The sequence below is a fragment of the Sciurus carolinensis genome, chromosome 5 (genome assembly GCF_902686445.1).
Source record: "Sciurus carolinensis chromosome 5, mSciCar1.2, whole genome shotgun sequence".
Taxonomy (NCBI): Eukaryota; Metazoa; Chordata; class Mammalia; order Rodentia; family Sciuridae; genus Sciurus; species Sciurus carolinensis.
Genome location: NC_062217.1, coordinates 167,133,693 through 167,154,665, shown reverse-complemented (window position 1 = coordinate 167,154,665; position 20,973 = coordinate 167,133,693). Strand labels below are relative to the sequence as shown.

Here is a 20,973-nt window from a genome sequence, read left to right as displayed (position 1 = left end):
CACTTTACGGGGACAAAAAATAAGAACAGCCTTAACGTTGTTCTCTGGGACATTCAAAATTACAAATGTTTAATTGGCTCAAGATCTGAAGCACCTCGTTGTTGGCCCTTGGTGGTGGTGGGGGAGGGGGCACACCGACCACTTCCCTAGCAAGGGTGCCTTCCTTCCATAAAGAAAAGAAATGGAGAACACAAACGTGAAACTTAATCGCTGTTCCACCCGTAATTGACATTCTCTGAAACTTCACTAAGAAAATACCCCAGCGCGTGTGGACCCTAAGTCTCATTAGTTCCATATGATAAATGCGCCATGCTTTTGCAAGCTGCTGAAAGATTGTTATATTTAGTTCTGGAATTTCCCTCACTGCGCCTCTCCACCAGATGCCGTGCGCTAATCCCCTATTTACACGTTTAGGCTGACGTTGGGCAAACCCCTGGGGGAAGGTTGCTTTGGGCAAGTGGTCATGGCTGAAGCAGTGGGAATCGACAAAGACAAGCCCAAGGAGGCGGTCACCGTGGCAGTGAAGATGTTGAAAGGTGAGTGGGGGGCGCGGGGCGCGGAGGGTCTTATCAAGAATGTCCCCTTTGTGGCATGTGAACTCTGTCATGGCAGGGGTCAGAGAGCACATAGTTGACCTAGAGGTTGAGGGGTTTTCAGGATAAATCAGCATCTTGGACAGACTATTTATCTTGAGCCATGTGTACTTACAAAGAAAGAAAAGCCTGCTTCTGTTAGTCAGTGGTAGCTGCCCAGGTTGGGTTGTTCCTGGGCTTTCTGCAGGTGCCTGGGATTCTTCACCCCCTCTGTATTTTTATGGGCTCAGAAAGAATCCACTCCTCATTGATGGCTTGATACAGGGCTTGGCCCACTGGCTTCAGGACTCGCACTTGAGCTTACAGACAAAGAACTTGGCATTTTAAGAGGGAGCTAGAGGCTCAGGGAGGAGAACACCTCTTCCTTCATAGGGAGAGGCACAGGAATGAGTCCGGTCTTGGGGAGCCACTTAGAAGCTACCAAGGAACTAACAGGATTGGGGCTGGTGCAGAGCCCAGGACGTGGGAACAGCAGCCAAGATGTGAGCACCAACCCGGTCGCGCTCCTGGGAGTCCAAAGCGTGCACCAACCCTCTGCGGCTGCTGCATGGGAGCTGAGGAACGTCTGACCATTAACTTAGCTCCCCAGGAGTTCTTTTATGAGAAGGGTTATAGGGGACGGTCACATTATACACCCTATCGTAGAGATCTCAGAAAGGAGGTCCAAGGCCAAGTGTTTCTGTGGTTTCCAGGCAGAGAGGTCTGTCCTTGGGGTGCGGGATGTGCTGTTCTTGCTTGAGGTTTTTTTTAAGATGGGAACTGGAGCCGCTCTGAGTAGCCAATTGGAGCCATGGCCATCGGCCCACTCAAGAGTCCGCGTGCACGTGCACGCTTACTGCACAGTTGTGGGGAGCCTCCTGAGCCAGCTTTGGGTGTCTCAAGGGCCACTGGGGTTGGGTTAGGAATTCTTGCTCTGGAGAAAATCCGTAGTGATTCCAAATGTTCCCACAGTGTTTTCTTCTGCTGTCCTCGGAGTTGCTTTTGGGTACCATGAAGTTTGATGTGTTTTCTAAGATTCCTTAGATGTGGCAGAGGATGGGACTGCTCACAGTAGAGGGAAGCACGCTCACGCTTGTGAGGTCCGCGCCAGAAGACTCGGCCTTAGCCTCGCAGGCCCGCGTTCTGATTCTCTTCTCCAGTGACCCCCGAAGAACCCTTCGGCTGGGAACAGGGCACTCCCCTGATTAAATGAGGGAGATGATTAGGAAAGTCCTTCCTGGTTCTGTTACTCAGTTTCAATCAAGAGTTTGGCCACCAACCGCGACAGCCCTCGAGTCAGAGGAAATGTCTGATTGGTGGTTCACCTGATGTTCATAGATGATGCCACAGAGAAGGACCTGTCTGACCTGGTGTCGGAGATGGAGATGATGAAGATGATGGGGAAGCACAAAAACATCATCAACCTTCTTGGAGCTTGCACGCAGGACGGTGAGTAGGGAATGCGCCTGTCCTCCCAGCCATGGACGGGAGTTGGCCTCCTTCTAGAAGCTGCTGAGCTTCTGGACCCTGCTCTGGGGCCCCCTCATGTGCATGTTTAAAGTTGAAATACCATTCGTAAGGTGTCCCCAGCCCTGGACATGAAGGGGGCTCTGTGCTGCACCTGGGAGCTGGGGAGAGGTGGGTGTCAGGACCCACTGTCTCGAGGTCATGACCTGGAGGCGTTTGGGGAAAAGGCCACCTCCTTATGTTTTTGTGTGAAGATGAGACCCTGTGTTTGGTGGAGAAGTAATTCCTTAGAGTAGGGGTCGAGGAACCCCATCCCGCTGTGGGCCACAGATGGTGGGCTCTCAGGAGGCGCTCTGGAGGAAAGAGGGGGGCAGCATGAAGGAGTGCCTCTCCCCCAGCAGAGGGATTCCCTGGCTGCTGGCACTTTGGGAGCCAATGTGACAGTCGGATCAATAAACTTGAAATGCCCGTTTGTCTTGGTAACTTTCCTTCAGGTCTTCTTGGGAACTGGCAACCTCTTTCTGTAAAGGACACTTGTAGGTATTTTAGAGTCTTGTGGACCCTGTGGTCTCTGTTGAAGAAACCACTCTTCGCTACTGTCCTGGGTGAGCCACCCGAGTGCAGAAATGCATGGACCTGGTTGTTGCCAATGGAAGCCAATGACCCAGACAGACAGTGGGCAAGCTTTGGCCTGCAGGCTGTGGTGTGCCATGGGAAATTATGACAGTCTGTAGGAGGAAGGACACACAGCCATGTTCCTTGCCTGCTCTGTTATGGTGGAGACCGGGAAGCAACCTAAATGCCCACAAATACAGAGGAACAGATGAAGTGTAGTGTGTGGGACAGAGCAGGGTGTCACTGTGAAAAAGAATGATTGGCCTGGGCTGTACAGAGTAATATATCCAAAAGTAGGCAAAAAAAAAAAAAAAAGAAAAAGAAAAGAATAATGTATCTGTGAAATGTATCCTCCACAAGGATAATGTATCAGTGAAAATGTAGCAAAGCTCTCTTTATTCCTTGTTTCTGTAACTAAAAATAATACATATATTATCAATACTAGATGCAGGTAGGGTAGCCAAGATGAACTGGAAGGAAGTAGTGGAGGAGCAGATTTAGGAGAGCCGCTGCTTTCCAAGAGGGTGGTGACAGGGAGGGCACACCACTTCTTTGTGTCATTTCTTGAAGCCTTTTGAAGATGTCATGACCAAATATTGATTCTTATTTGGAAGAGCTAAGAACACAGGTGTTCTATTTTAATGTCTGCTTTTCTGCATGTAAAAACTTAAGGGGGAAAAAACCGGCTTGGCTGTGCGGCTCAGTGGTCGAGCCCTTACCCAGTGTGCCCTCATCCCAGCACTGTAGGAACCACAGACAGCAACGTGGCGGTGCAGCAACCAAAGACCCTTTGCTGAGTGGCCCCAGGGCAGGTCCTGGCCCACTGCCTCAGGAAGCGTGTCCTCTCTGTCAACAGGGCCGCTCTATGTCATAGTTGAGTACGCTTCGAAAGGCAACCTCCGGGAGTACCTTCGAGCCCGCAGGCCCCCCGGCATGGAATATTCCTATGACATTAACCGCGTGCCCGAGGAGCAGATGACCTTCAAGGACTTGGTGTCGTGCACCTACCAACTGGCCAGAGGCATGGAGTACTTGGCTTCCCAAAAAGTGAGTCCTTCACATTCTTTTTGGCTGGGGGAACGCCAGTTCCAAGTGCCTTTGAAGGAGCCCGGCGGTTGGGATGTGCTCATTCCCTAGATCAAGCCCTTGCATGTCTCGTACCGCCTGGAAAATATTTATGGCGTTATGCGCATTCGAGTTTAACGAACTCTGAAGAGCAAAGCAGCCTCATAAACTCAGGACGACGCTGCAGAGAGGGGCAGGAAAGACGTCTCTGCTCTGAGACAAGCTGGGTTTGACGCTGTCCGGCGAGTGACTCGCTCAGGGGCGTTCCCTGTCATTCGGATGTGGGATTGTTTTTGGTTTATTTTGTTTGGGCTTCATTTGTTTGGTAGTTACTGAGTTTGGGGACATAGACTTTTGGTGCCATGTTTAGGATTTTGAGTTCCTATAGCCTTAAGTATTCCAAGAATAAAGATCAAGTGAAAGGGTATTTTAGAAACAGAATCCTGGAGGTCCGAGTTCTTTTTGGCTTCTTGGGTGAGTGACCCTCTGTGGTCAAAGTGGGCCAGGTCCCCTGAGGTAAATCGCTGGCATTCCAAACATGCCACTTACGAAGGAACTTGAAACATGTGAGTTATTCTGGAAGCAGTTAAGCAGGTACCCAGATGTGCTTGGGGGCATTTTGGGGAACCTGAGATACCCTTCCTCAGCCCACACTCAGGGAGGGGTGCAGAGACCCCTCCTCAGCCACATGGGCTCCATTCCTCTTCGCTGGGAAGTGTGGTGTAGCCTCAGACATTTCCTGGGTCCCCAGAAAGCTGAGGTCTGATGGGTGTGTGGACTTCTGTCACCTGGGGGCCTGGGCTGCTTGGACAGTCACAAACCTGGATCCCCACAGGGACCTCGCGAGTTTGATGAGTGAGGTGGACTTGAGGTACAGCCATGCTACAGCCCCGTTCTCTGTCCTGTGGGAACGTAGCCCAGGGCTACCACAGATTCTGCCTTCTTTGTTTGTTTTTGTTGTTATTTTGTTTTGTTTTTAAAAATATTTTAAGTTTTTAAAAAAATTTTCCAGAGAATCTAGAGCTCAAAAAAAAAAAAAAAAAAATCCACCCCCGGCCCCTGTGAAATCTCCCAGGATATAGGTTCTAGGAAACTAATTAAAATAGTGTTGAGTTTTATGATTTTGCATGTGCATGTAAGCAGGGGAGTTTGCCAGTCAGAATGTCTTAGGCATCAGGAAACAGATCCAGGATGCCGGCATTTGACAAGACATTGCTTCAAAATGTCAATATCAAGAGACAAAAAAGTGCCAGGGAGATCATTCCAGAGTAAAGGAGGTGAGAGAGACGGCAGCCACATGTGAAGTGTGGCCTGGTTCCTTTGGGTTGGGAGGCAGGGCCAGCTTTTACCCGGGACACTGTGCACAATTAAAACTTGAGCATGTCCTATGTCGTGGTTCACGTTACTATGTCAAAGTCGAATTTGGAGGGGCCACAGGGTTACTGTGCTAAGGTGGAGGAGACAGATTGAGTGGCTTGTAATCAAAGTAAGTGTCTGAGACTTGGGAGTTTCTTCAGAGTTTGGAATATTTCCATTCACCTACTGGTATCTTGAGGATAAGACCCAACTCTAAACACAGAATACGTATATACACAGCCTGAAGGTATAATTATACAACATTTTTATTAATTTTGTGCATAAAATGGAGTTCTATGGCGTGGAATTTTTCAGCTGTGACATGTCAGTACTCAAAATGTTTTGGATTTTGGATTTTTGGATTAGGGATGTTCATTCACCCTATAAATGCTGAAGAATTTAGATGTGAAGTGTTAGTGATATCTACAGCTTTTAAGGAGCTGAGCCATAAAAATATTGTGTGTGTGTGTGTGTGCGCGCGCGCGTGCACACATGTGCGTTTGTGTGTGTGTAGGCTGAACATAAAGAGAAACAGCACATAGGAAAGCATAATAAGCCAGTTTGGTGACCGTGGGTAGCCATTGCACTCTTTCACTTTCTCTGAAATTTTTGCAGCTTTTCAGGTAGAACACAGGGAGGGCAGTCTACCTGGAGGCAGCCTGGTGACTCCTGGGCCTGTTCACTCCTAGCTCTCCCTCGGGGGGAGATGGGAAGGGCATTTTTGGACCCAAAAGGATGCTGCTAGTAATATAAAATGGCAGGAGGACTGGCCGCAGCTCAGTCCTTCAACTCCGAAGGGCTCCCGGGATGCCTCCTGCCCTAGGTCAGAATGGACATAGCCCTTGTTTTAGTCAGCTTGTTCACACTGTGACTAAACGACCCAACCAGCACAGCTCTAGAGGAAGAGAAGTTTATTTGAGGGTTCATGGTTTCACAGGTCTTAGTTCATAGAAGGCCAGCTCCATTCCTTGGGCTTCCGGTAAGGTGGGACATCATGGTGGAAGAGCGTGGCAGAGGAAGCAGCTCACACCATCAGGAAGCAGAGAGAGACTCCACTGGCCAGATACAGATATATACCCAAAGCCACACCCCAATTCCCACCTCCTCCAGCCACACCCTACTACTTCAGTTGCCACTCCAAACCAGATTAGCCTGTGACCTCTTATAGCAAGAGCCATGAGTGATCAGAGAAGAGATTGCCAGTTAATGTGGGAATCAAAATTAGTATGTAAAAAACTGATATGTGAACAGTATGATAAGGCCCCATTCATTCAGGACCTTAGGGCCCCATGCAGGGACCTAGACTTGGCCCTTGGTGCAGTCAGAAACCATTAAGGAAGAGTAACAGGGCCAGGTGTGTGCTTTTCAGATGGCTCTTCGTACTGCCTGCATGGCAGATGGAAAGCACCAAGTCCCTGTGGAAGTTGCTGGTAGGTTTGGGCTAGGGCTTATTGGATTCTAAGACGTTGAAAGAAGTTGCGAGTGTGATTTCAGTCTTATTTTGCTGTCAGGATAGTGTTATGGTTTGGATGTGAGGTGTCCCCCAAAAGCTCACATGTGAGACAATGCAGGAAGGTTCAGAGGAGAAATGATTGAGTTGTGAGAGTCTTAATCAGTGAATTATTCCCTAATGGGATTACTGAGTGGTAGCTGAAGTGGTAAGCTGTGGCTGAGGAGGTGGGAATTGGAGGTGTGGCTTTGGGATATGTATTTATATCTGGTGAGTGGAGTCCTCACTCTCTGCTTCCCGATGATACCATTATGTCTTGCTTCACCTTGAGCCCCGAGGAGTGGAGCCAGCTGCTTATGAACTGAGACCTCTGAAACTGAACCCTTAAACTTGTCCTCTACCATTGTGCTGGTTGGGTCCTTTAGTCACAGCAGCAAAAAAAAAAAAGCTGACAAAAACAGATAATGACTTGACTGGGTACAGGGAGAGGGGTGGCCAGCAATGGCTCCTGATTTCCAGCTTGAGAAACTGGATGTGGTACAGCTTTCCAAGGTAAGGAAGGCTTGGGAATTGGGAGGCAGGGCAGGGAATGGATTTTGGTGGAAAATTCAGAGCTCATGTATCTGAGAGCCATTCAGAGCAAGGTGTCAAACATGCAGATGCAGATCCGTGGACTGGGCAGGCAGTTGGAAAGCTGAGGAGAAAGGTGCTTTCAAGCTGTGGCTGTGAACCAGTTACCCAGGGGGAAACCTAGAAAAGGAAGCCAGGAAGCCTGAGGTGGAACCCTGGGAAAATTCTCAAATCCCAAGATGGTGAAAAGCAGGAGACAGTGGAGGCTGAGCCCGCCCTGGCTGAAGTTTAGGAGGGAAGCAGAGGCCCCGAAGGAGGACTTCAGGAAGGGGGAGAGGTGACCTGTGCACGGTCTTGTCTAGCGTGGACACTCCTCGCCCCAGAGAGTTAGGACACACTGAAGGACTCTCTGGGTTGAACCGAAGACTTGGAATCAGTGCTCAGAATGAGGAGAGAAGCACCCAAGTTGGGTCTGGCCGGCAAAGCCAGTGGGAGCCCCACACCACCCTATCCGTGTGCACCTGTGTCCCTTCTTGGTTTGGAGTTGCTCAGTAGGGGGGAACAAGAACTAGGAGTCAAATGAACTTTGCAAAATGTGAGAGAACATTTTAGGATGACAGTGGGCGGTGAATCCCTCGTGGTGGGCGTTGGGATGGGAGTAGCCGCATCGTTACCATTACTGCCTTTCCAGAGCGTGGTTGGCCAGGCATATGGTGGCAAGCACCTGCCTACAGGATCCTACGTAACCCTCAGCACGACTTTGCAATAGGTGGGACTAAGATCCCAGTTTTATAAGTAAGGATGCCGAGGACTGTTAGGAAGTGACAGCAAAGCTTTGAGCCCGAGCGTGGCAGAATCACTGTCCTTATTTATGGGGTGAGAACTATAGGCCCCCAGAGTAACGTGCTGGTCCTGGAGCTAAGTCCTCTGCTCCTCTACCCAGCCGTACCCAGCTCCCAGGTGGTCTTCACCTCTCTGGACTCGAGTAGGACTGAGGAAAGTTCCTGTGCAGGGGCTTTAGTTAGTAACCTGGGGAGTTGCTCCTTGACTTTGCAGAAGAATCGAGAATGAGAGGGACAGTAATGTTTCCTTAGGGCATTGCATGGTCCATAGCCCCTGGCCCAGGCCACCTGCAGTTAAGGACCTACGGAATAGAGGCGAAGGGTGGGAGATGGAGATTGTAAGAATGTTCCCCTTGGGAGGCGCCTGCTTCCAACCCAGAAGGTTCATTCCTGAAGCTTGAGAATGAGGAAGCAGGGGAAGGGCCATAGCCTGCCTCCCCCCAGCCTCCCCCTCAGCCAAAGAGATGGCCTCGTTAGACACCCACTCCCTGAAAGGAGGGGCGGAGGTCGGCTCAGCAGACCGTTCCCTGGCCAGGCTGAGTGCTCAGCCCTGGGGATATCGCGGTCACGCAGGGTGCCTGGCGTCACTCCGCTGTCGCCTGTGTGGGGGTATGCGGGTGTGTTGGTCTTTTGTCACTGTGACAAATACCTGGGACAAACAACTTAGTGGAAGAAAGGTCAGCGCGGTTTCAGGGAGTGATTGGCGGCTGCCTTGCTCTGGGCCTGTGAGGCCGACCATCATGGCGGAAGGGTGTGAGGAGGAAGGCTCTCAGTGTGTGGCAGCTAGAGACACAGAGGAAGGGAAGGGCTGGGGACAAGGTGTGGTCACCTCCTTCCTCCAGCCATGCCTGCCTGCCTACATTGGCCACCTAGCAGTCCATTCAGATGCGTAATCCAGCAAATTGCTGCGTCCACCGATGAGGTCAGAGCCCTCATCATCCCGTCATCTCCCCGAAACTGGACGTTGCTGCACTGCCTCAACACCAGAGCTTGTGGGGGACATTCCAGATCCAGGTGTGTGGTGGGGACAGAGGGAGCCAGTCAAGTGAAGCAGCACCAGGGTGCCTGTGGTAACAGGGTGCGGTTCATAGTGGGTATTTGAGCCTTACACAGTTTATAAAATCCTTGCTGTTTTTAGTTCAAAGTGCACTAATTTTTCTTTTTTAGTGAAATTGCACATCCAGTTAAGCTTCCATAGTGTGGATCCTGAGCGGGTGGGACTTTCCTGTTCGGCAGTCCCCTCATCCCGTCTCGGAGGCCTCCTGGTGGGGGCAGTCAGCTTTCCTTCCTGAGCGACCCTTCTCCTGTAGGAGGGGTTGCCAGACTGTCTCGGGCCCCTAATTATATAAATAGTTGGCTCTTTGGGCTGGAGAACAACTTGGATTTCTGTGAATGATGGGATCTGGCTTGCTTTAAATTATTTTCCCTTTTCTGGCTCTGGGTTCCAAGTCTTCTGTCAGCCCAACAGGGCCTTTGGTGTGTCCTGGCTCCCCAGGATGAGGGGTGTCCGAGCTAGACTGGTGGTGGGGTAGCCCTAGGCAGCATCTCCTCCCCTAGAGCCCTGATGTGTGGTCGGGGCCCAGGGCAGGGGAAGCCGGTTTCTCCTGACCAGTAGCTTGCCAAACACGCAGAGCATGTGGTGGAGGCCGTGCACCACCCGGGGAGTTTGGCCCAGGGCTTGGAAGTTCCATCTGAAGAGGCCTCCAGACCAGGAAGGCGGCCCCAGCCGGGCGGATCTGCAGGCAGCTCTGGGAGTGCTCACGTTCCCTGCTCCCGTCTGGCCAGGGATGCACAGGCTTGGTGGCCTTCCTGCTTCCCCGTTTCTGAGCTCAGCCGTCCCACAGAAGTGAGTGAACATAGCTGGGGGTGTGGGCGGAGTTAAGAATCCTTAATTTTTATTCCCAGAGGAGTTTGGAAATGTGGCCCATTGCAGCCTCATCCAGTGGATTCTAAGCCTCTGCGTCCTGTGACGGTTACCCTTTGCTGGTAACCTGCATACAGGCATTGGATGGTATTGTTTACTTGCTGCTTTATGCCTTACCTCTCCCAAAATTACAGGATTCAGGATCCTAATTATCACGTACCATGATGAAATCATAGTGTATTAAAGTGCAGCTAAAACGACAGCTTATGAGTGTGTTTCATTTATAGGAAGGAAATACGGAAGTTACAACGGCTAGACCTTTCTGAGACCAGAGGGACTCCCAGGAAAACATCAGCCCTCGCTGGCAGTCCCTCTAGCAGGCACTGCAGCTGTTAGCACCCACGTGGGTGGCGAGCGCAGCTTACAGGGCTGTGCAGGCCCGGTGTTCCCACAGGGGCTGAGGATCCGGATAGATGGGATGGTGAGATGAGCCAGGCAGGGGCACCATTGCCTGCGTCTAAAACATGAGTCATGGGAAGTGAGGCAGAGGAGCCCGCCGAGCGGGAAGCGTGGACAAGCAGTCTGGCAGTGCCAGGGAGCAGGCAGTGACCATGGCCTGGACTGAGGAGGCAGCGGTAGGGTGACAGGCTGGAGAGGCACTTTGGAGTTGGAATCAGTAGGACTTGTATGTAAGGAGTGCTGGGTGTCCCTTTCTGATTGAGAGAGACAAAGGAGTATGAATCAGCGGAGGAGAAGCCTTACCTTGGAGGCGTCAAGGGGACCCCAGTGTGGGATGTCCCCACGGTGAGTTGAAAATGAGAACACGGGTCTCGGGAGAGGCCGGGTGGAGATGGGACTTTGTGACTATTGGTGTACATCATCTGGGATTGACACCACGGGGGCAGATGGAGACGCACAGATGTAATGGGGCTCTTTCTCTGCTTTCGAGGGACAGAGGACAAGATGAGCCAGCCATGGAGTCTGAGAGAGTTGGGAAGAGGAAGAGAGTGAACCGAGAGCAAGGACACAGAGCAGGGACAGTTTTCAAAAATGAGCAAGCAAGCAAGCAGTGTCCAAAGCTGTAGAGAGGAAGAACTTGGGGTGTTTGAGGGCCGCCAGGTCTTGAGTGGAGAGCTGCTTCATCCTCTTGAGGAGGGTCAGGGAGACGCGTCCTCTGTGGGAAGGAAATACCAAAGTTGTACCAGACCTTTCTGAGACCAGAGTTGTATCGGAGCAGAGTGTCAGAGAAGTGACCAGGAGGTAAAGACTGATGTTGGATTGAACCAGCTCTTTGCAAAATTGGCTTCAGGAGCAGGTGTTGGGATCGGAGGCGTAGGACACTCTAATGGCCTCTGTGTGTAGCGGAAGGAGGACACCACTGGGGCCATGGGGCAGCTGCAGACCAAAGAGCGTGGTTATCCGTCTACCTCTGCTCCCGAGATGAGCAGACCTGGCCTTGGTTTAGTTATTAATTTATAATTAGAAAATCAATACCAGTCATGTCGGGGCTCTCGGATGGTTGACCAGCTTCATCTTCCAGCCCCAGCAGGACACTTGGAAGATGGGCCAACCAATTTTTGACTCATGATGTATGTTCTCTCTGCTTTCTAAGAAATGAGCCTATTTGCTTTAGTTTCTTTGAAGCATTTTGAAATTCGTTCTTTCTCTCCTTGATTTCAGTGCATTCATCGAGATTTAGCAGCCAGAAATGTTTTGGTAACAGAAAATAATGTGATGAAAATAGCAGACTTTGGACTGGCCAGAGATATCAACAACATAGACTATTACAAGAAGACCACGAACGTGAGTCCACGGCGGGCAGCGGGAAGGGGGCCGGGAGCGCTGGAGGTTCCCAGGTGGACGTTCCTGGCCTTGGGAGCTGGAAGGCGCTTCCACCCCCCACTCGTGTCCTTTGGCCGTAATCTTCATAATCAGCAAGTTCAGGCAGTATTTAAGATGATCTTAGGAAAGGCGGAACATTCTTTTATCCAGAACAAGCAGCAGCCTCCAGGAGTCTGGCGTGGCTCTTGTCAGTCAGGAACAGGACCTGGAAGTTGCTGGGTCAGTTTTGTCTAGGACCCGGCCAGGGGGATAAATGGTACTGAGACCCCAAGGCTGGCAGGTCGTTACCGCGCCCAAGCTGACGGGTTCCGCGTAGCCCAGCCGGCGCTCGTCTCTGCCCTCACCACTGACTCAGGAGCTCCGTTAGGGTTCCAGCTCTTGCATCGCGTGCAGCCTGTCGAGCCTCCCGCGAGAAGCTTGTTTAATCTGTGGGTTTCTACGTTTCCTTCTCCCTGGCAGGGGCGGCTTCCCGTCAAGTGGATGGCTCCTGAGGCCCTTTTCGACAGAGTGTATACACACCAGAGTGACGTGTAAGTGACCTCTGCTCCCCGACCCTGTCGTGGGGTCCAGTTGCAGGAACGTTGCATGCTCTTCCTGGCTGCATCCTTTGGTGGCCGCTGCATCCCCCACGTTCATAGAAGGCCCCAGGAAGCATCAGAGTTAGGGTCGGCTGGTTAACCAGGGCTCCGTGACTAGTCTGCCACCTTCGAAACGCACAGGAGGCAGAACTGCCCACCCCTGGTGCCTGACCACGTGTCCCTCCAGCGCACCGGGTGTGCACCTGCAGAGCGGCTGTCCAACTGGCCAGCCCGCATTGGCCACTGTCTGTGCTCCCTTAGAGTCATCCTGCCTGCTTCCTGCTCACACTCGGGCTTGTCCTTAGGGGACAGGGAGTGAGGCAAGGTCGGTTCAGATGACCTTCATCATGTCTGCTCGCTGGGATGATTCTTTAGAAAAGCAAAACAAAAATCTGGTCTGGTCTTCTTCTCTTTTATTAGAAATATGGTAGAAATCACAGAATGTTTCTATGATGCACTTAAAAATGCTGTTAGGGTCAGGCTCCAACTGATATTTTAGATTTTGGAGATTCCGTTGCAAGATCTTGCTACCTTGGGGAGAAGTTGGAAAGGAACTATTTTTGCAAGTTTCTGGGAGTATATAATTTTTCCAAAGGAAAAAGTTGTTTTTGTTGTTGTTGTTTGTTTTAAGGTCATTCCATCTGTTCTGTCTGTTTGAGCGGGAGGATTCTGGGGTAGGCCCAGACTCTGCCAACTGGTTGACCCTCTCGGCAGCCCAAGCAGGAAGGGTCCTAGTTCCCATTTGAAGTCCAGCGGTTCTTTCTGCCTACGTCACGCTTCTGCTTTTGCTCCACAGGAAGCCAGGAATGGTTTCATTTCCCGAGCCCACCCAGCAGAGAGTCAATAAGGATAGTTTCCAGAGCTTTCATGGCCCGGGTTAAACCTGTGGTCTCTCCTTGATTTTCCCAGGGATTGAGTCCCCTGAACTAGGCTCAAAAAAAAATCCAACTTTTGGTCTCTAAAAAGCCTGTGTGATATTCTCTAATTCCATCCATATATCTGCAAATGCCATAATATTATTCTTCTTTATGGCTGAGTAATATTCCATCGTGTATATATACCACAGTTTCTTTATTCATTCATCTATTGAAGGGCACCTAGGTTGGTTCCACAATCTAGCTATTATGAATTGAGCTGCTATGAACATTGATGTGGCTGCATCACTGTAGTATGCTAATTTTAAGTCCTTTGGGCTAAAGATGTACCCCAATTGTGTATAATGAGTCAAAATGCAGTCTGTAAAAATTTTAAAAAATAATTAAAAAAAAAAAAAAAGCCTGTGTGAATGGTGCCCTGTGGGTTCCCGTGAAACTCTGTGGCACAGCATTCTCCCATCCTGACTCAGGCCCTACACCGACTCCTGTGCCACCTAAGTGAGTTACGGAGTGTCCACCAGCCACCCAGGGCAGCCATTCTCTCAGAATGATCTTGCTGGTCTTATTCTGGCAGCTGCTGGTAGTGCTAAGGCACAGTCCTTGTGTCAGGCACGTAGGGAAGAGTGAGGCGGGAGGAGCAGAGGGCCTGGAGTTTAGGAGTGGAGGTCCTTGTCTCTCTATCACCATGTCTGAGACCAAGAGCGATGGAAAATTCCGTCAAGAGGAACCCATACCCCACCATTTGGGGAGGCTCCTTGGAGTTGGGAAGGGGCGGGAGGATGAATTGCAGGACTCACTTATCTGTGAATGAATGCAAGAAGCGAGTAGGTGTTTATTTTTTTCCTGCAGTTTGGATGGGTCGTTTATGCTGTATTTTCTCTCTTCTTTGCAGCTGGTCCTTCGGGGTGTTAATGTGGGAGATCTTCACCTTAGGGGGCTCGCCCTACCCAGGGATTCCCGTGGAGGAACTCTTTAAGCTGCTGAAGGAAGGACACAGGATGGATAAGCCAGCCAACTGCACCAATGAGCTGTAAGGCCATCTTCTCCCTGCCGGGTCCCCCGAGTTACCTCTGTTTCCTAAACATGCTCTGAGAAGAGTTGCTGAAGCCGTCGGTGCTCAGGCCCAGAGCTGAGGCAGCTCCTCCATCTATCACACCTTGTCCAAAAGAAAGACTAGCCTGCCGCGGTGCACGGAGGGGGCTCTCAGCCACAGAGGGCAGGTGGCTGGCGGCCTGGGCCAGGGCAGAGCCAGCTGCAGTGATCTTCCTGGGGCCCCGTGCTGTGCCTCAGTGACGGGAAGGTGCTCCGGTCAGGCAGCAAGCTAGGGAGCCATGGGGCCGCCCTCACAGGGCCGAGGCGCTTGTCGCCAGCCCCAGCTTGGCAAGGGAACTGAGTGGGTGTTTCTGAAACGCCTTGACCACCGACAGTTGTTGCCATTGCAGATTGACGTCAGCCGCACTTGCTCAGAGTGAATGAGCCAGTGTCTGCTCACCTGTACTTCACTCACATCTTAGTGCAGGGAACTAAAAATCTGTTCCAGCACCCGTCCTGAGGGTACTGCCTCTGACCACAAAACCACGAGCTGATTTCCCAGCACTCTAAGTGGAGCTACGTTGTGTGAGTGAGGCGTGCCTCGTGCAAGCGTAGTGGCGCTGTGAACAGCAGGCTGTGCCCCCTCCAGCCCCGGGGTGAACTAAGAGCAGCGATTGTCTGGGAGACCACGCTCCGTTGTGCGTCTTTTCGAGGGGATTTTATGTCAGTAATCCAGGAGTGCCCTTAGGTGTACGGGGGACCTCCGACGAATGGCCCCGTTTTACAGTGTGTTATAGAAAGGCACTCATTGTGCTCCTGGTCATTCCTATCGCTGTTTCTAACGCAGAGGGTCCGTTGAAACTCCCAGTCAAGATAAGGCCAGGACCGTTGGTCTCTCCAAGAGTTAATCAGGAAGTCAGCGTGCAGCCCAGCGGGGGCAGACCAGCTCGTGAAACCTTTTGCTTAAAGTTGTGGTTTTCACACTTTATTTTGTTTTAAACTGAGGAGCCTTTGTCAACTGGAATCTTTAAAACAAAACCCAAAGTGTGTTCAGCCGCACGTTCCGGGTGGAAGGCTGGAGGCCAGCTGCACACCCGTCTCCTCCCTGGACCTTCAGAAGCTCCTTGGAAGCGGGAGGCCTTGGGGACATCACTGTCACGGGGGTGCCAGTGGAACACGCTGCGTGTCTAGCTAGATGTCTTCCAGGGACGTTTTGGGTAAAGCGATGTTTTTGTAAATCAGTGCCTTTCGGAGGAAGCAAGCACTGGGGCCTTGAAAAGTGACTGACCCCTCCTCACGGAGGGGCTTGGAAAGTTCTGACACCTTTCCATCATTCGGGATATGTTGCCTGTTAAGGCTGGCCTAGCCGCGTGCCGGGTACTTAAACCAGCTCACCCGGGGACCGTCTCTCGCCAGGTACATGACGATGAGGGATTGCTGGCATGCCGTGCCCTCGCAGAGACCCACGTTCAAGCAGTTGGTGGAGGACCTGGACCGGATCCTCACTCTCACAACCAATGAGGTAAGAGCCTCCTTCCGGAAGCACAGAGGTACTTGCGGGGTTGGGAGAGAAGCTCGGCTTCACCAGTGCCGACTCTCCCGTTGGAGTCTGCGGCGGAGTCTGTCATGGTACAGAGGGGTCAGACAGAGTTGAACGACACGCTGCTCTTGAACCACGGTCTTTCTCAGAAGTGCACTTTGTGAATTCTGACTAATGAAACCAAAGCGGAGGCCAGGCCAAGGCCGCCCAACGATGGTGGCTCTTGGTGGCTGCTGGTGGCAGTGTGTGGCCGGAATGGGGGATAGAGCAGGGGAGAAGTGTGCAGCTGCAGCATTTGGGCGTGGAAGGAAGGAGCTCAGGATTCGCGCTCACGAGTCTGTGCCTGGTCATGAGTGTGAGCGCGCCTGGTGCCCTCTTACCCTGGATAGCGCGTAGTGAGCTCTCCTGCGTGACCCATGCTGTCGTGGGTGATCCCAGCTGGCAATGGCCGTGGTTTGCACCTACCTCTCTTTTGTGCATGTAAACACACGCAACATCCCATGGGGAGTGATGGTTAGGATTTTTTAGTGAAAACTGGTACCTGTTAAAGTATTTATTTTCTCTAAAATACTTGTAATCTGTGCCCCCCAAAGAAACACTGGCACTCGGTACCCAACCCAGAGAGAGAGTGGTCATTAGCACTGTGGCAAGAAAGTGTAGTTAGGCTCTGAGCAGGAAAGATGATAAACACCAGAGTCCAGGAAAACCCCACAGGGGGGAAATTAGTAATGAATGAAATCTGAGATATTTAACGAGGATGTAGGAACGGTGTTCCTTCACATGGGGAAAAAAACAAAAAATGACCCCAGATGATACAATTGTCTGTGCCGCAACAAAATGTTAAAATCTCCCAAATATCTTAGAAAATTATACTCAATTTTTAATGAACAGTGTTACGGTGATTTTTTTAATAAATAAAAATACAGTCAAATGGACCGATAGGAAATTCAACTCAGCAACTTTATCTTGTGCGGTTGACTGTGTCTTGTGCTTAAAGGGAGAGATTGCATTTAAATGAATGCAGCCGACCTTCAGAAGTTGAAAGGAACAGTTGGAGGGGGGGGGCGGACACCAACTTTCTTCTCCTGCCAAGATTGTTGGTTCTAGTATAAGTTCCTTTAACCCTCGACTTGAAATCCACTGATACTCCTATTTTTTTCCTATCAGATCTGAAAGTTTATGGCTTCATTTAGAAACTGGAGAAAGCACTAAAGTTCTTTTTTAATGATTCCTTTCCCTGCTCCACGTTACACATTTATATATTTGCATTTAAAGAGGGTCTGTTCATACTGAAATTTATATGTAGTATCCTAAAATAAAAAAGCAGAATGCCATATTGTCTAATGGATATAAAAATTGAAGTTTCTTTCCTTCTGAAAATCATTACCATATGCTTGAGAAAAATGGTTCCATTTAGGACGAAATTTCATTTTTATCATTGTAAGCAAAAAGTTCTCTTTTGATGTGGTGGGCGTGTTTGTTTCTAGTGGTGCGGTTAATACTGACGTTGTTGGAACCAACACATCCCCCTTCTTGGACAGGCACTCTCTCTCTCGGCAGCCCTGGTGATGAATTATAGTGTTTTTTTTTTTTTGTCTTTTAAAACATATAGTCGCCAACATTCCGTGGGCTCCTTTCTGATAACGCCGAGGCTGTTTCTGCTGTGGTCAGCACTTTTTGGGCCCCTCTGGGTGAAACCGCGTGTCACAGAAAAGTGGTTGGCTTCTGGGTGGTGTGAGCACCACCACCCAGCATACCAGCTTGGTTGAGGCAGCGAGACCAGAATGTCCCCATTTAGAAATCTTCCCCTGGCTTCAGAGCAGGGTCAGCAAATGCTTTCGGTAAAGGTCCAGAGAGTAAATATTTTCAGCTTCGAGGGCCATATGGTCTCTGTGGAAGCTCTGCCTTCATAGCTTGAAAGCAGTCACAGACTGTATGTAAATAAATGGGTGTCTGTGTTCTACTAAAACTTTATGGACCCTGAAATTGGAATTGTTATGAATTGTATATCATTTTATGTCATTTGAGTGCCATAAGATGTTACTCCTCTTTTGAGTTTTTCCACCCATGTGCAAATGTGAGCGACTGTCCTTAGCTCAGGAGCTGCCTGGGTGGAGGGCCTATTCTCCTGGGTGCAGGGGGATCTTAGCAGCCACAGCAGTGCGGAGCTTTTGGGAATCTTAGACCTTCAGAACTCTGAAACTTGACCTTCATTTCCCTAAGCTTCCCTTTAACGGCCCACTGTGGATTTATGTACACGAATGAATCCAGGCCTTTTTCGAACCTGTTTACATTTTCAATCGAGCGAGCTTCTGAGAATAATGAATTACAAACGTCTGAAAAATCAGGCCCTGAATGAAGAAGTGTTCCCCTTAAATTGTCCTAGAAACTGTAATAGTAAAATGTAATTCAGAAAATGAATTTTCACGGTCTCCCTCATGGAAGAGGGTCCTAGGGACCCACAGCCTGACGGGCTACTCTGCTGAGTCTTGAACTTGAACTGCGTGCTTTAGCAACGGGGTACCTGGCCAGGGTTCACATAGGTCCCTAGAGGCTGAGGAGACCCCGCCACCTGCAGTGGGAGTGGATGAAGCTGGGCTTGGGGGAGGTCTCCCTGGCGGTCGGGGAGGCGGGCGCTGCAGGCCTTCCGGGGGGTCCCTGTCCCATCCCAGCTGTGCCACCGTCTCAGGAACCTGCGTTTGAAACACGACTCTTGTCTCCCTTCTTTCAGGAATACCTGGACCTCAGTCAGCCTCTCGAGCCGTATTCACCTTGTTATCCTGACCCGAGATGAAATAAAACGTCTCTCTCCCTTCTTTCAGGACTACTTGGACCTCAGTCAGCCTCTCGAGCAGTATTCTCCTAGTTACCCCGACACAAGGAGCTCTTGTTCTTCAGGGGATGACTCTGTGTTTTCTCCGGACCCTATGCCTTACGAACCTTGTCTGCCTCAGTTTCCACACATAAATGGCAGCATTAAAACATGAACGAGTGTGTCTTCCTGTCCCCGCACAGGGCCGCGCCTGGAACCTACCTACACTGAGCAGACAGGCCTTCTCTCCCAGGGCCTGTTGTCTCCACTTGTATATATGGATCAGAGGAGTAAATAATTGGAAAAGGAATCGGCACACGTGTAGAGATTTATACAGTTGAAAACCTGTCATCTTCGCCAGAAGGGTGTTTTCTGGAGCAGTGAACAGCCACGAGCCACTGCCCCTCCTACCCCGACCCACTGTGGGTACTGACTGTGCCCCCTTGGACTCAAGGCAGACACATTCTGCCTTCCTTGTTAATTTTGTAATAATTGGAGAAAATATATGTCAGCACACACTTACAGAGCACAAATGCAGTATATAGGTGCTGGATGTATGTAAATATATTCAAATTATGTATAAATATATATTATATATTTACAAGGAATTATTTTTTGTATTGATTTTAAATGGATGTCCCAATGCACCTAGAAAATTGGTCTCTCCTTTTTTTTTTTTTTTTTTTTTTAATAGTTATTTGCTAAATGCTGTTCTTATACAGAATTTCTTAATTTTCACCAAGCAGAGGTGGGAAAAATACTTTTGCTTTCAGGGAAAATGGTATAACATTAATTTATTAATGAATTGGTAATATACAAAAGCAATTAATCATTTATAGTTTTTTGGTAATTTAAGTGGCATTTCTATGCGGGCAGCACAGTGGACTAGTTAATCTATTGCTTGGACTTAACTAGTTATCAGATCCTTTGAGAACAGAAATATTTACGATATATGACTAACTTGGGGAAACAGAAGTTTTGATTTATTTGTGTTTAAACTCTGCTGTCAGATGATTTTATGCTTAAACCACCTGAATGCCCATATAACAGGAAGCTGTTCATAGGAAGGTGTTTGGTGTTGGTATGCAGCTCTGTCTGTGGCCAGTGCTGCTTTTAGCTGGCTTTCCCAAGACACATAGTACCAGCGCCCTTGCTCAAAGATGCCTTAATCCATTCCTCGAGGACAGACTTCAGCTGGAACCCTAGGACACGGGTTCTCTCTGGCAGCTGGCCTTCTGCCCCTGAGTCGCACATTTGTCAGATGAGCCTGCGTCCTCCTCAGTGCATTTCGATAATGGCTTCCAGGTTCTTTGGCATCAGAGAAGCCTTTTAGGATCTTCAAAGAACCATCATAGAAAATGGAAACACAGAAATGCTCTGCTGAGAGTTGGGGGCTGCTTCCATCTTCTTAAGGGCTTGCTTCCGTCTGCTGCTGACAAGACCTCACCTCAAGATCCGGCCCATCAGACAGAATAGCTCCATCTTGTTCATTCTGTATGAAAGTGTTGTGTTTTGCTTGGGAAACACCCACTCACTTTGTGATAGCCATGCAACATGAATGCAGAAGAACTGATTTTATGTGTTATGAAATTGGAGAAAGTATTTAATAAAACCTGTTAATTTTTATACTGACAATAAAAATGTTTCTACAGATATTAATGTTAACAAGACAAAATAAATGTCACACAGCTTATTTTTTTAATACTCGTGTCTTACCAAATGGTTTCCTGTGCTCGGAGGTGTTGACAGAGTGCTGTGTGATGTAAATGCACAGAAGGCAGACCTGGAAAACTCTGTTTGCCACAAGCAGGAGTGACTTGCCAGAGGAGTTGGAAGGGAGCAGCTGTACCTGGGGCACACCTGGCGTACACCTGGGGTACACCTGGGGCACATGGATCCTACCAAAATTGGTTCAAGCCCTGACTTGGTTGCTCACTGGCACCTCAGGGAGGGAGTCCTCATTCCTTCCTGGGTCCCCAAGGATCAGCGTGGGAGAGAGGTGGTGCAGATGGGGAGGTATTGGCGAGGGGAGACGCTCAGGACACCTAATCCCAGGGACCTTGAACCCTTCCAGGCTGGTTTCCTCGGATGCACGAAGTCCAATTCATTCCAAAATTTCCAAGAAATATGAAAATAGGAACAAATTTGTTTTCATACCGCCAAGAATCTGGAAATAGCAATGGAGTTTTGCCTGTTAGTTAACACGAGGGTCTAGGACATCGTGAGTTCCCACGATGTCCCAGCCATGTTGGCACCAGGAAAAATAGATAACAGGACCCTTCTCCCAGGCCACAGCCAAGCTCTTAGACCCTGGCAGTGCTGTTAGTAGGCAGGGCTGGCCTGTGGGTCTCTGCTGGCTTCGAGGCCATTAGCAGCGGAGCAAGGTTCTTACCTGGCATCGGATTTGCCAACCTCCAGTGCAGGGTAATGACCCCACCAAAAGAATGTGATCCAAAAAATAAGGTGTGTGGAAGCAACCTAAGAAAAGTGTCA

General features: G+C 49.8%; 1 protein-coding gene across 10 annotated transcripts in view; it reads left to right on the top strand.

The window, feature by feature from the left end:
• The window catches only part of Fgfr2 (fibroblast growth factor receptor 2), a 98,978-nt gene extending 78,811 nt beyond the window's left edge, over nucleotides 1-20,167 (top strand). For 9 of the 10 annotated variants that reach the window (XM_047552137.1, XM_047552136.1, XM_047552135.1 and 6 more), the window contains 8 exons: nucleotides 415-536; nucleotides 1,911-2,021; nucleotides 3,511-3,701; nucleotides 11,482-11,604; nucleotides 12,103-12,173; nucleotides 13,989-14,126; nucleotides 15,545-15,650; nucleotides 18,491-20,167. In XM_047552137.1, coding sequence (XP_047408093.1) covers nucleotides 415-536; nucleotides 1,911-2,021; nucleotides 3,511-3,701; nucleotides 11,482-11,604; nucleotides 12,103-12,173; nucleotides 13,989-14,126; nucleotides 15,545-15,650; nucleotides 18,491-18,655 — 1,027 coding nt within the window. In that variant the 3' untranslated portion in view covers nucleotides 18,656-20,167. Of the gene's footprint in view, nucleotides 1-414; nucleotides 537-1,910; nucleotides 2,022-3,510; nucleotides 3,702-11,481; nucleotides 11,605-12,102; nucleotides 12,174-13,988; nucleotides 14,127-15,544; nucleotides 15,651-18,399 lie in introns of all 10 variants that reach the window. The other variant, XM_047552132.1, reaches the window with a different exon arrangement.
• Nucleotides 20,168-20,973: the final 806 nt, after the last annotated feature.